The following is a 14,007-nucleotide window of genomic DNA, read 5'->3' as shown; positions in this document are numbered from 1 at the left end:
GTGTTTGGCAGTTTGTATTTGCTGTTGTGTCTTAATCACGTTTGTGTTACTTGGCTTAGTGTTTTAATGTCACGGTGGTTTTAACTGCACAGTTGAAGACTTGAAAATGTGAAGTGAGGCAGTTTATGTTCAATTATTATAATATTTGTATTAACTTACATCTTGTAGAAGAGGATTTTAATAATTAGCAGACTGAATGAAACATTGATTCAGTTTGTCAGGGACACCTAATTCATATCCGTGCTCTTAATGACCATACCATGACATTTTTAATGCACCATCACAATCTCTTTTACACATCCTTCCCTTTGAAGAACTGGGACCCTTAGTTGACCATGTAGATAAATTACCAACCCCATGTGTCTCAGAAGGGTTATATGCAGTAGGATATGTAATTTATTGTGTAGCTTTTAACAAGTGTTCATTTCAGTACAAGGACTTTAGTAATGGAAATCCATTTTGAGCAGTTCTCTTTTCTGTTCCTCAGGAAAAAGAAGAGTTGATTGAAGAATGGCAGCCAGAGCCTCTTGTTCCTCCTGTATCAAAAGATCATCCAGCTCTCAACTACAACATTGTTTCAGGGTAATTCTAACAGACATAATTTCAGGTTTTTACTTAAAATATTAACATGTTGTTTACTAACTAAGAAGTTAAGGGGATCCGTGCATTTAGAATACACTGCAGGAGAAACTGGTTTTTTTGCCTAGCTAGTTGACACTTCGTGAAAAGTTACTATTTCATAAAATAATAGATGTGGACCATCAGAATCCTTGATGTGAAAGTTGTTTTGAATGTACTGTCATATGGGACATTTTCTACTGCTTTGCGTAAGTACAAGTAGATGATGTTCATTGCTCTTTCGTCATCCACCAACACTGAAATCCTGTTGTAGAAGGTCACCAAATTAAGATTTGCCCTTAGTGAAACTATGTTGGTTGTCACCTCTCTATTTTCTGTTTAACTTTCCCTTGTTTCTATTAGAATCTGCTCCATGGTCTTGCTGGGTACAATGGTGAGACTGACTGACCTGTAGGTTCCTGGGTCTTCCTGTTTTTCCTATAAAAACTAGTGATGGTTAAGTTTCCAATTTCCCAGTCACTGAGAGCTTCACTGGACTGCCACAACTTCTCAGATGTGATTGATAGTGACGTCCATCTCTTTACAGTTCTGTCAAGACCCTTGGGTGTGTATGTTAGGTTGCACCTGTACATATTCAGATTCCTCAGGTGGTCTCAAATCTGACGGCATCAATCTGAATGATTGATTCTTCATTCTCCCTGATTCTGCTTTTGCCATTTGTGGCTTGGATGGTAGTTCTCAATGTTGTTACTTGTCAACGCATATAGAAATGGACAGACATAAGCTTTTGTAATTGGCTTAGCTGTGAGATTTTCAGCACTGAATGATTAGTTGAAGCTCTTGAAATTATAATGTTGAAGTGTATAGTTGCTGAAGCAAGATTGCTTTTAGAATACAGTACATGTGATACTTACATTTAAAGCAGTAACACTTGTATTTCCTCTTTTCTTTAATTGCAACAAACTTATCTAAACCAGAGCTTTTGGTGCAGATTTTCTTTTTTTCCTGTTCTCCGCTTGTTATGATGTTGTTCATTTGTTAATACTGCATGCTTTCACAGTTTTTGTATTTCCTGATTATGTGGTTTATTTAAACTGCTGTGGTTTAAAGAGAGTTGGAAACTCAGTAAAACAGAGTACTTCTGTTTGTTTACAGTTAGCATGAGGCAGTAGAAGGTTGGTATTATGGACTGCTTTATGATAAAAACATGAGTTATTTGGAGATATTCAAGGCCTGTCTGAATGCCTAATTGTGCAGCTTGCTGTAGGGAGTCTGCTTTGCAGAGGGGTTGGACTCAGTATCATCTCTAGAGGTCCCTTCCAACCCCTGCAATTCTGTGATTCCGTGAAATACAATAAAAACGTATTTAAAACAAGTAAGTAGCAATAAAATTTTGTTTTTATTCTTAGTACTCTTCCAAAAGGATATCACGTAACTTTTAAGCTAAGGAGAAGCTATATTTATTTCTTCAAGAGTCATCTTTGTTTAAGTTTTTAGCAAAGAATCATGAAACTAAATTGGAAGATATTTAATAGTTCTTTATGAATATACAGGAGTAATGCTGAGTTTGGCCTTAATATTGAACTTAAACATCAGTTATCAGTTAAAGAAAAATGGAAATGAGGAATCTTGAAAATACTCTTGTCTTTTCTTAGTAGGGAAAATAAAACTGTTATACTGTTGAATTGTTGATGAAAATCATGAATATTCATTCATAACAATAGATCTCTATTAACTTTTTCAGTCCTCCTACCCATAAGATCATTGTTAATGGCAAGGAATGTATAAACTTTGCATCATTCAATTTTCTTGGACTTCTGGATAATGAGAAAGTTAAGGTGAGTTCTTCCAGTTACTGTATAGTATGTGTTTAGTCCCCTTTCAGCTGGTGTGTTTCCTTGAAATTGAAAATTACTTCAGTTTGTACAAAGCACAAACTTTGTCAAGGAAATTTACTTCTAAAGCAGTAAGGAAGATTATACATTTTATAATTTTGTGCTGTTTGTCTTTTAACTGAAGTTTTATCTGGTACACTTAATTGGAGCTAGCTGAGTATTAGATTAGTATCTAATATTATTAACCAGTAGAATTAAAAAATAAAGTCAACATGAACTTTGTAAAAGGATTAGTTACCAATTGTAGGGGTAAATATTACACATAATTTGTTTTCTGTTAAAGAGTGCAGCCCAAGCATCTTTGAAGAAGTACGGTGTTGGTACTTGTGGACCTAGAGGATTCTATGGTACTTTTGGTCAGTAATTTTTTTTTTCTTATCTACCTTTATTGTTTTTAAGACATGTGTGGTAGGTTACCCACGTTAGTTCTGTGTGTAAGAAATGAATTTAAATTATTGTGAAGAGCATTTATCCTTTAAAACAGTTTGTACTGTAATTGATAAGGGTTGTTGATAGCTAGCAATTTTGTTCCTTTCTCTTTTTACACCTTTTCTTAATCTTTCTTAATTTCTAATGCTGGTATTGGTGGGAAGTTTTAGAAAAACAAAACAAAACAAAAAAAAAAACCACCAGAGATTTACCAGTCCTGGTGAATTGCAGCGTAAATCAGGAACGTGTTTCTAAAGAGACCACAAGGGGGCAATCTGACTTCTGTTCTCAATGGTGAATATTACTAATTTTATCTGTGTTTGTATAATGCTGTAGTCATAACAAACTTTTTCTTTACTGATCACTTTATGGTTGTGGTTTAGAAATTTTATAACGTGAGAGGGTGTTACTGAGGGTTTTCTTAATTCAGGTTAAGAAAAAGCAGGTTCTTAATATCTGTCTCTGGAAGTAGTCATTTATGGGCATTGATACTGAAATGCTGCTTGGAAACCAGCAAGTAATAAATGAATAACTACACAGTTGGAGGCTAAAAGCATCAACTCATTATCTTGTGAACTTTTCTGTCTTGTCAGAGGTATTGGAATTCATGGCATGTTTGTACATCAAATGATCTTTGTATCTTCATTTAGCCTTGGCTTTAATTCAAGATTATTTTAAACTTTTTCACACTAGTCCTTTGAGTGATGAAACTGTTGCTCCACCTATTTTGTTTTGTTCAATGTCTGTATATTAGAATGAAGCTGAATATTTCACAGCAGTCTTAAAGACTTGCTAGAAATATTAATATTGACATAAACAAGTTTCATAGGCTATTGAAGAATCTGTATTTTTTTATATTGGGTCATTTAAATTTAGTTTCAGTGAACTTTTGAATAATTGCAAAGACATTCTCCTTGGCCAGTGGTCGTTGTTCAAGTTGCATTATAATGATCTCTGTTTGCCCCTACAACTTGTGGTTCTTTTTTTTTTTTCACTTGACAATTATCTGAATAACATTCTGTAGAAGAAGCTTGCACTGACAAAATTTTTGCATGATTAAAATAAGCATTTATCACACAGTAAGATTATTTTGCTTAGGCACAGTAGCTAATGCTTTGGTCACCTTTTTGCCTCTGGCTGGTCCTGATGCAACAGTTCATTCACTATGTATTGTTCTTAATCTCTTCATACAGTGGCAGCGCAGGCCATTCTGACTGAATTGGTTTGGGAAATAAATTTGTGTATAATTGTTCAAATTTATTTTGGTGATCTGTGGCATGAAATAGCCACCTTTTGAATTAGCTGTATTGCATTCAGGAGGTACTGTGTGATTGCAGTCTGATAGGGGCAGTTTTCTGTTGTAATGATAGCTGTATTATATGCAATAGAAACATTAGCTTGGAGGAACTGTGAGCCTGCCAACAAGACTTCATTAATTACTATAAATTAGGTTGCTATTTATTTTCTGCTGAAGTAATTACATTCCCTAGTCATTGACCAGGAACTCTACCTCATTTACTTGTGGTCTAATCACAAGCAGATCTAAATTACCATTGTGTAAGAGTATGAGAGAACCACATTACTTAAATATTTTTCTAATCTTTCAAAGTTTCAGTTTAATACTGGTTTGCTTCTTAGTTTAAATAAGGCTTTATTAAATGCAGCTAGGTTTGGTGGTGTTTTTTGAGAAGTTACTTTTTGTAAAACTTTTCCTACAAATGAGCAGTAATTTTGTTTAATTCAATTAGATCATTGCTAAAAGCAAGGAGTTAGTCTTTCTGATATGAAAAATAGCTAAACTGCCTGAGGTCTTTCTATTTTTTTTCACTCTGATAGATGTGCACTTAGAATTAGAAGACCGGCTAGCAAAATTCATGCGGACAGAAGAAGCTATTATATACTCATATGGATTTGCAACAATTGCCAGCGCAATTCCTGCATATTCAAAAAGAGGGGACATCGTGTTTGTGTAAGTATTGTTTTCTCTCTGGAAAATTACGAATTCAGGAGTTTTCCTTCTGGTGTCTTCCTTTTGTTATTATAAATCAAATTAAACCATCTGCTTAGAAAATAATGCTGGTCTGGATCAAGTATTTTGTTGTACAAAGTTTAAATACTCCTTTGCCAAATATTCCAAATCAAATCAGTCACTGCTTTTTTCAGGAGAACACAAGCTTGAGCACTCAGCTTAACAACAACAATGCATCCAAACAAACTGAAAAAGCCACAGACTTGTGTGTGCAAGGACTAAGTCTGATATCTAGATTTTTTCTTAGGAAAATGGATGGTTGTATTTGTTTTTCTCCTACGTCCTGCTGACGTTTTTTCCCTTCCCATACAGCAGTTGTTCCTTTCATACATATCTGCAAGGAATTGCTTGGTAAAGATCCCTGTTTATAGAATATCTATAAAGGATTGAACCAAAGATTCATCTAGCTCAGTGTATGGCCTGTGGGAATTGCGAGTCATCATTCATGTGGGGACAAATAAAGAAATAACAGCAATACTCAAAACTTTCTGAGCCAGAGAGAAGGGTTTGGATTCAGTAGAAGCTGATGTATTTTCTTATAATTCTTTTTGTCCCTGTCTAAACATCTAATAGTCAAAATACTTGTATAACATGTAATTTCACAGTTTAATGTGAAGCTTTTATGAATAAATATTTTTTAAGTGTAGCACTTACTGGTTTAAGTTGATGCATTTGCTTTTTAGAGAATGAACTGACATTATTTCTTAGTTGTGCTTTTTTGTCTTCTGAATCAGTTGAGTTTTGTTTGTTTTTTGAGATAAATGACCAGCGCTGGGTACAATATTCAGGGTATACTTTATCCAGGAGTTAGGTTTCAACTATTTCAGCTTCTTTGTGACAAAAGATCTTCACGCTTTGCTTTAAAGTAACTTGACTGAAACTGCTGCAGTTAGCATATGCAAAAGGTTTGACTTAGTTGACACCTTCAGGAGATTGCTGGACTTGTTTACCTAGCTATGAAAGTGCCTACCATATTGTTTGCTTTTCCAGGATTTAGAAATGGTGGGTAATTTTTTTGAACACCAAGGCAGTGATACCTAAGGGATATTAAAAAGAAGGTTTGAAATAATCAGAGGACCACTGCAGTTTTTACAGACACATTTTAGTAACAGAGCAGATTGAGTGAAAGCTTCTGGGATGGTTACTAGAGTATTATACCTGATCCATGGAATACAGGACTCGTATGAACTGCTGTCACAAAAAGACCAGTGTACACTTAAAGAGAAGGTGCTTGTAGTATATAGGGAGTTAAGAATCTTTGGAATAGTTTTTTTCAAAGTGTAAATAAAATATGTGATGCTTAAATAATTCTGGTTTTAACTACCCCTATCTACGTGTGTCTGCTCAAAAGTAGTACAGTCCTAATAGTCGCTTTTCTAATTTGTATTGACATTAAACATTAAAAGGGCTTCCTGCATTTGCAGAGATGAAGCTGCCTGCTTTGCTATTCAAAAGGGATTACAAGCATCTCGTAGTAACATCAAATTATTTAAGCATAATGATATGGCAGACCTTGAACGACTGTTGAAGGAGCAAGAGACTGAAGATCAAAAGGTACATTCCTTACAAAAATACCTTAATTTTTATGTCCCTTCTCTCCCAGTGTTCTTAAACTGGATTCTATAATCCAGTGGGTGCTTTACTTATAGGCATATATTTGTTTTTTGTAAATCTGTATTGAGCAATTAATGTTGCTTGTTTAATTAAGATTGACTTTAATGATTACATTAATTGCTGTAGTGCCTGGCAGTGAATTCACAGGCATTGGTGGTGGGAGAATATCTCTGGGTTGATGACTGATACATATTGGTGTTCTTTGCAGAGCTTGCATTTTTGTCATCTAAAAATTTGTGTAACTGTCTTCATTTTATAAATTGTGCCCATTAATTCACGGTTTGAATGCCACACCACAGAATCAACTCATGAGTGGCTAGTCCTAACCCTCAAATTTACATCAGCAACATCATTTATTTAATTTTTTTACCCTTTCTTAGACATCTCTGTTTCTTGTACTCAATTCTTAAGATATTCTGTCTTCTAAAATAAGGGTCAGTTTGATGGCTTACTCCTCATTCTGACTAATACAAAAGGACGTCCAAAAGCAGCTGCTAAAACGAGGGTCAGCAAGCACAAATACTCTGCTCATACAACTTGTAACGTGCTCAGGTTACTTGAAAAGGCAACATTATCTTCCTTTCCTTTCCATTACTTTCTTACCAAGTGATTTTCAGAGCTTCACTTGTTACTAATTGTTGAAATTAACTGAAAACATTTATTTCTGAAGAATCCTCGCAAAGCCCGTGTAACTCGAAGGTTCATTGTGGTGGAAGGATTGTATATGAATACAGGAGACATTTGCCCTCTTCCAGAATTGGTAAGGGGTTTTGAATTGCCTTTTAAATTTTAGATATGAATGCATGTGACTAATGAAACATTAATGCTGTATTGTTAAGCCAACACTGAGAAGACCTGAAACATCTGGTTGGGATTAGGATCTGAAGCTAATATGTAATGAGACACACTAATTAATTTCTACTTAAGGTCTTAGTTTTTAACCCGTAAAGTATATCATACTTGCAGCTAGTTTGTACTGAATCATTAAGAAAAAGTTGTTGCTTAAAAAAATAAAATGAACTGACAAAGAAATCCTCATGCAACTATCAAACAGTGGCCTCCAAAGAAAATGTTGGTAATTTAGCATAAACTGAATTTTGTTCAGACTATATTCTGGTAGGTAGTGGAAGAAATACCATGAGAGTGTGTGGAATTAAATGTACTGGACTGCCTATTAAATAATAACTACAAAAATAGAAAATTGGTATTTATGAGAATTAATGTTAAAACAATCTAGAAGGCTTTTTAAATGCCTGTCATGACTGAACACTACTCTAGAGCTGACATTTCTGCAATATTCAAGATATTTTACTTGTCTATCTTTACGTTGTAACCCCCCCCCCACACACACTTTATGACCAAATTCTCTAATGGTTGTGACTTCAATTTTATGCAATTTGTTTTAGATAAAATTGAAGTATAAATACAAAGTTAGAATATTTTTAGAAGAGAGCCTTTCTTTTGGAGTCCTTGGAGAACATGGAAGAGGAATCACTGAACACTTTGGAATAAATGTAAGTGCTGTATTTTTTGCTTTTTTTTTTTTTCTTGTAAGCAAGAGATTTGTGTAGAAGCAATTTGCAGAACTAGTTTCTTATGCCTGTGGTATCTGAAATACTTATCAGTGGATGACAGAATCTTAAACATACTTTTTTGTTCTTTCCAGTTAAGCTTAAACTGTTCAGGTCTCTACACTTTTATTTCACTTGTATACTTGAAATCTTTTTTTTTCCCTAAAACTTGTATTTGTTAGAAGTATTGTGAAAACTTCTGTAGTTTCACAATTTTCTTCTCATTTTGAATACTCAGTGAGATAATGATTTAAGTTTTTTCCTGCCCCATACACTTCAAAATATCATGCTTGCACAGAAATATGTGAATCTTAAGGTTAAGTCAGAAAATTCTCGCTCTGTAAAGCAAGCCCATATTGTTCTATTGCTGTTTTTTCCTGTAGGGAAAAAGTGAGATAAAACTTCTTGATTCTCTTACTACTTGCATCGTTATTCTAGTATGTGTTAACATGATGGATCTTCTCTAGTACTCATGAAAATATGAAGAAGATGAATATTTATCTTATGAATTGCTTTGATGTAATTAAAGGCATCTCATAATAACTTGTTAATTTAAATTGCAGATTGATGATATAGATCTCATTAGTGCAAACATGGAAAATTCACTGGCTTCTATTGGAGGATTTTGCTGTGGAAGATCTTTTATAATTGACCATCAGGTAAGTTGGGGGTTTGTTTTGTTTTGTTTTGACATGATGTGGCAAGGTTAGTTACATAAAGGTTAGTAACTTGTATGAATTTTAAGGAGTAATGTGATATGCAACATTTGATTCTGTTTAGAAACCTACTAGTTTTGAGAAACGTTGTATATGAATTAAAAATCTGTTTTTCAATACTTCATTAGCTTAGCAATGTGGAGAACTGGTTTAAATATGTGCAAATAAAAATACTGTCAATGCTGCTTTGAATAGAAAGATATGTTTTTTTCTCTCCATAGCGATTGTCTGGTCAAGGCTATTGCTTTTCTGCATCCCTGCCACCTTTGTTAGCTGCTGCTGCTATTGAGGCTCTGAACATTATGGAAGATAATCCAGGTAGTTAATTCAGAAACGTCTTATTCTTCAGTTGTTTTTTAGGCAAAACTCACAGCTACTACTGTGACAGACAGACATAGCATTTAATTTGTCTCAAATAAAAAGCACAGGGTCTGTTTAGCCCATACCTAGTCTTCAGAAATTAAATGAAAATAAGAGAAAATAAAGAACTATGGATCCATCAGTAAAAATTTTCTGTTTAAGAATCTGCAGTGAGTAGGTGAGAGGATCAAGGAGCAAATTCAACCTTGTTTCTCAAGGGTTTGTAACATCTTTTTACTGTAATCATGAACCACTTCAGAGTTCACTTCTTCATATTTTCATGAGTTTGTCAGCTCTGTAATTTCCTCGCAGAAATGGGAATCAGGAGCATTTTCAAGAGTAGTGAAGTGAGTTACAAATTCTATTTACATACATAAGAAAAAATTTTAAAAACCTTGAAAATATCTTTATAATTATAGACTTACAGAACTTTAAGGTAGAAACAGGAGATCTAAGATTTTTATTTTTTTTTGTCTAGACATTTTTCAGACTCTTCGGACTAAATGTGAGCGAATTCACAGAGCTTTACAGGGGTAAGTAATTCCAGGTTTTTAAAACTTGTTTATAGGTGTTAAAATAACATGATGCCTTATGTCTAGTAGAGAGCATTTAGTCTCTAGAAGAGCGTTATAGCTCTCAGTAGTACAAAGCATATTGAAAAAACTGCCTTAGTAGGATAATTGTGTGCTAGTAGTTTGGGTTGTAGCTTAGCAGATAAGATTACAGATGCCTCAAAGCATCTTGTAATCAACTAATGCTGTGTTGTTCTTCTATATGAGACTTGAATCTTAAACAGTAGTAAAATGCTGATTATTCTGGAGTTATAAAGCAAACTGCTAGAAATTTACTGAAAAATAAAGTTTCTGTTTTAGGTTCTGTATCTGCTTTAGGAGATGACTATATTAATTCATTTTTTTGATACATTTTATTAGTAAAAATATATAAACTGAATTTCTACAAGAATTCTCAACTGTAAATTGTATTTATTATTTTAGAATTAATTTTCTTCTGTAGTTTTCTGTTGTGCTTTAAAGAAATGAAGAAAATTTTACATGCAGAGAGTCTGTGGTGTGTTACTAATTATACTGCCTGGTTTTAATTATTTATTTTTAATGTTGGCCATTTTTTCTGTATGAACTATTTGTCATTTTAAATAAGCATCCAGGTTATGCTGTGGATGCTAGAACGGGAAACTGTTAGCGAACAGCTATTCCTAATGTAAAAAAATAAAAAATTAATAATGTTTTCTATGAAATATCCTTCTCTTCTAGAACTTTGACACTTATCTATTTGTAGAGTGTGCTTTTCTTGTTGTTTATGTTTTTTGTTTTTTGTTTTTTTAGGATTCCTGGCTTAAGAGTAGTGGGAGAATCATTTTCTCCAGCATTGCACTTAAGGTTGGAAGATAGTTATGGATCTAGAGAAAATGATGCAAAGTTGCTCAAGAGAATTGTGGATTATGTAAGTGTCCCTCTAACAGCTAAAATATATCATTGCCTTTCAATGTGAATAGTGAATGAAATGCAGACGTGCAGAGTGACTTGTGGGTAATTCATTTAGTAACTTGTTGGAATGTCTTGCAGGAATGCTGCAAGAAATCTGCTTATTCATTGAGTCTAGGGCTACTAAAAAACATATTTTACTGATTTCTCACTGCACGTGTTTAGATTCATAACATTTGATAAAAGTACATATTTCTTGTTTTTACTTTAGAATATAGTGTTATCCTGTTATGTACTTCAAATCTCAAGTTTAGAGCAGTTGTTTAGGAAACGTCTGTGATGTTCAAAGGAATCCAAGCCATTTTCTGTTCAAAGTTCAGTTGGTGTCTTTTAACCATTAAAGACCTAGCTTTCAATAGTTTTGCTTATTGAGGCAATTGACATGGTTTTTTGTGTGAAGAGAGTCCTGTGGTTTGAATATAGTATTTTTTGTTTTTCTACCTTCACATTCACTTACTTTCTCTAGTGTAAAATAAATGGTGATTTTAAAGTGATTTTAGATTTCAGGGGGCAGATATGCAAGATTACGCCATAAACAGAAGTTTGATTATCCTTGAAAATGCACTTAACATTATTTGAATGGCCTAATGAACATAGCATTTTTGTCTGATTATTTGTAGGGAAGCTGAAGAAGCTACATCTAACTTCCTTAATTTTATGTGGCTACCTTTTATTGAAATTAAATTTGCTTTTTGCACAACTGTCAAAATTTCCATTTAGGAAAGAGTTATCCTGACATAGAAGTAGTGAAGATAGTCATATGCATTTGATGATCTAGATGATATACCTTTAGAAATTCCCAAACTGTATTTTCATCTATACAATCAACCTTTTGTTTTGTTCTCTTTGGTTTCTGTCTGTACTTTCATCTGTAGTGCATAAATAGTGGTATTGCATTAACTCAGGCCCGCTATCTGGAGAAAGAAGAAAAATGTCTTCCTCCACCCAGGTAAGTAGAAAATCATGTTATTATTTCATTTTATGGGATATGACTCTGTGTTTTCATGCAGCAGAATTTTGAGAAAGGATGCTGATGCCCTGAAATAACGACTGTATCTAAACTACCTGATTCCTAGCAATCAGCATGGCACCATCTTCACTTGTTTTCCATGAGCTGTGCATGTGCAGACAACAATTAAAATTTATCTCCAGCTTGTGTGTCTCTGTGGCACAGTGGTAGAAATGCCACTTGCAACACCGGAGGCCCGGATTCGAATCCCCCCTATGGCACAAGTGGTAGCAGTGCCGCTCTGCTACACAGGAGGCTCGAATCCCGGGGGCTGGACTCGATGATCTCTAAGGTCCCTTCCAACCCAGATGAGACTGTGATACTGTGATATGGAGAACAGGGTGAAAATATTCTCACCATTTCCATTTAGTCATCTGTCTTGTGTCTGGTTTAATTTGAATTACTGCCTAGAGGTAGAAATTATAGTGTGTTCGTATAGGTACAGGAAAAGCCTAAAACTGAAGACAAGGATTATATGTACTTGTGTTGTGGTTTTCTTTTTCTAGTATTCGAGTTGTGGTAACAGTGGAACAAACAGAAGAAGAACTGGACAAAGCTGCATCACTTATTAAGGAAGCTGCAGCATCTGTACTGAATTAACCACAGTATTGGATTCCTTTTTCCTCAAATTATGGGAATAAATGTTTAACACTGTGTAGTGAATTCCACTTCAGATATTAAAGCTTATCCACCATAGACATTAAAGCCTAATGAGATTGTTTCAGGATTGTGAAAATACAGTGATGTTTAGAATGCTGAATTTGGAAATGGTGAATGACACAATGTACTTAAAATTAAAAATCTACATTTTAGTAACATTTCTAAAAATGGGATATCACAGTTGCACGCAGGTCTTTTTTACGGGTTTCATCTTAAAAAGCCTTGAATTTATTTCTTCAACTCCCTTAATGTTACCACATGTATGGAGAGAGAGATGAGATACAAATACATATGTATATAATTCATTTTTTTCCTCAAAACATCTAAAATGTACATCTCAGTACGTAGGAAGTTCACTTGCTTTCAGAATGAAGATTGGCTGTTCCTAATATTACCATAAGAGAGAAGTAACACATTAAGAAATAGTTTTGTGCTGTATTGAGTCATTCCTAGTGGGAACTTCAGTTCTTACTCGGTTATATATATATAATGTTTAACCATTTCTGAAAGCAGTTTCTCAGAATGCCTTGTCAGATAATTGCTATTAAAATGATAAATTTATATTTCACACTGTTTGCATACTGCAGTTTCATATGTAAATATGCATATTTGATTTTATGGATGAGATTTTTCTTATCAACTTAAACTGAAAACTTTAAATTGCGAGCATGCTGTAATATCGTTATAGTATGTTCATTCAGGGGATTTTTGCACCTGTTTTGAAGAGGAGGCATAAACGGCATGAAGAAGAACCAAAGTTCTGAAATGGCAACTGAATACTAGCTTATTCAAACAGCCATGAAGCACTAAAAGGTGTGTATTAAGTTGTAGCTCTAAACAGCTGCTGTGCATTAGAGATGAACACTCAAAGTGTTTAGATGGTACACATGCTACTGAAATGCAACTCAATATGTGCACATAAAACCCCAACATAATTAGTAATATTTGGAGTTCTGTGCTCTTGTAATTTTCAGTAGTCACAGATGGATAGAATCATAACACCAGTCTGAGGAAACCAGTAAGATGGATGACAGTAAGCCATGGCTTTTAATCAAATAAAATAATATTTCAATGTATTTTTAACAGTACCATTTCAAAAAACTTTGTGTTCTACCTGATCTGTATTCTGAGTTGTTTTGTACTTGCTTTTCTTTTTTGTTGCTGCCACAAGGACTACAGTACTATTTTTGAGAAAGATCAATGTTTAAATAAACATTTTATTCAAATTTGTACTACATATTATGTACTTAATATACTATAATTAATATTAATATACACTTAAGACTGTGGCTTTCAAAGCTTCTGACCCTTGTCTTTTTAGTTAAAACCCTTCTGGAGTTACTCTTGTGCACTTTTGTTTCTGGTACAGCCAGTACTAGAAATACTCGAATAGTTTTTTGTGTACAGCAGATACTTCATCCCAATGTGAAAAAGTATTTATATTACATTTACATTTATGTTTTTCTCTCTTAACTTTGACTAAAATCCTGTGACAAGCCAACTACTTAAAAAGCAAAAATGTGAGGATGGAAGCTGACTCCTGTTTTGTGGACCAAGAACTGATGTGCCTTCTCAAGAGCTATCAGCCTTCTCAGGGTCTTTAGAGATTCTGTGAGATGGAAATTAAAATTGACTGGAATGCA

The 14,007-nt window shown here is 34.0% G+C and overlaps 1 protein-coding gene across 1 annotated transcript in view; it reads left to right on the top strand.

Annotated features, from left to right (window-relative positions):
• Nucleotides 1-14,007, top strand: part of SPTLC1 (serine palmitoyltransferase long chain base subunit 1) — a 22,735-nt gene extending 8,728 nt beyond the window's left edge. Inside the window, exons 3-15 of the mRNA XM_015849385.3 lie at nucleotides 488-582; nucleotides 2,324-2,417; nucleotides 2,758-2,830; nucleotides 4,740-4,872; nucleotides 6,357-6,486; nucleotides 7,217-7,306; nucleotides 7,953-8,060; nucleotides 8,681-8,776; nucleotides 9,055-9,151; nucleotides 9,672-9,726; nucleotides 10,537-10,654; nucleotides 11,571-11,644; nucleotides 12,211-14,007. Of these exons, the coding sequence (XP_015704871.1) occupies nucleotides 488-582; nucleotides 2,324-2,417; nucleotides 2,758-2,830; nucleotides 4,740-4,872; nucleotides 6,357-6,486; nucleotides 7,217-7,306; nucleotides 7,953-8,060; nucleotides 8,681-8,776; nucleotides 9,055-9,151; nucleotides 9,672-9,726; nucleotides 10,537-10,654; nucleotides 11,571-11,644; nucleotides 12,211-12,304 (1,257 nt within the window). The 3' untranslated portion in view covers nucleotides 12,305-14,007. The remainder of the gene's footprint in view (nucleotides 1-487; nucleotides 583-2,323; nucleotides 2,418-2,757; nucleotides 2,831-4,739; nucleotides 4,873-6,356; nucleotides 6,487-7,216; nucleotides 7,307-7,952; nucleotides 8,061-8,680; nucleotides 8,777-9,054; nucleotides 9,152-9,671; nucleotides 9,727-10,536; nucleotides 10,655-11,570; nucleotides 11,645-12,210) is intronic.

Source organism: Coturnix japonica, chromosome Z, assembly GCF_054131305.1.
Source record: "Coturnix japonica strain WE chromosome Z, WE-NBRP24, whole genome shotgun sequence".
Lineage (NCBI taxonomy): Eukaryota > Metazoa > Chordata > Aves > Galliformes > Phasianidae > Coturnix > Coturnix japonica.
The sequence above is the reverse complement of the archived record's forward strand: the minus strand, read 5'-3'. Positions and strand labels throughout refer to the sequence as shown.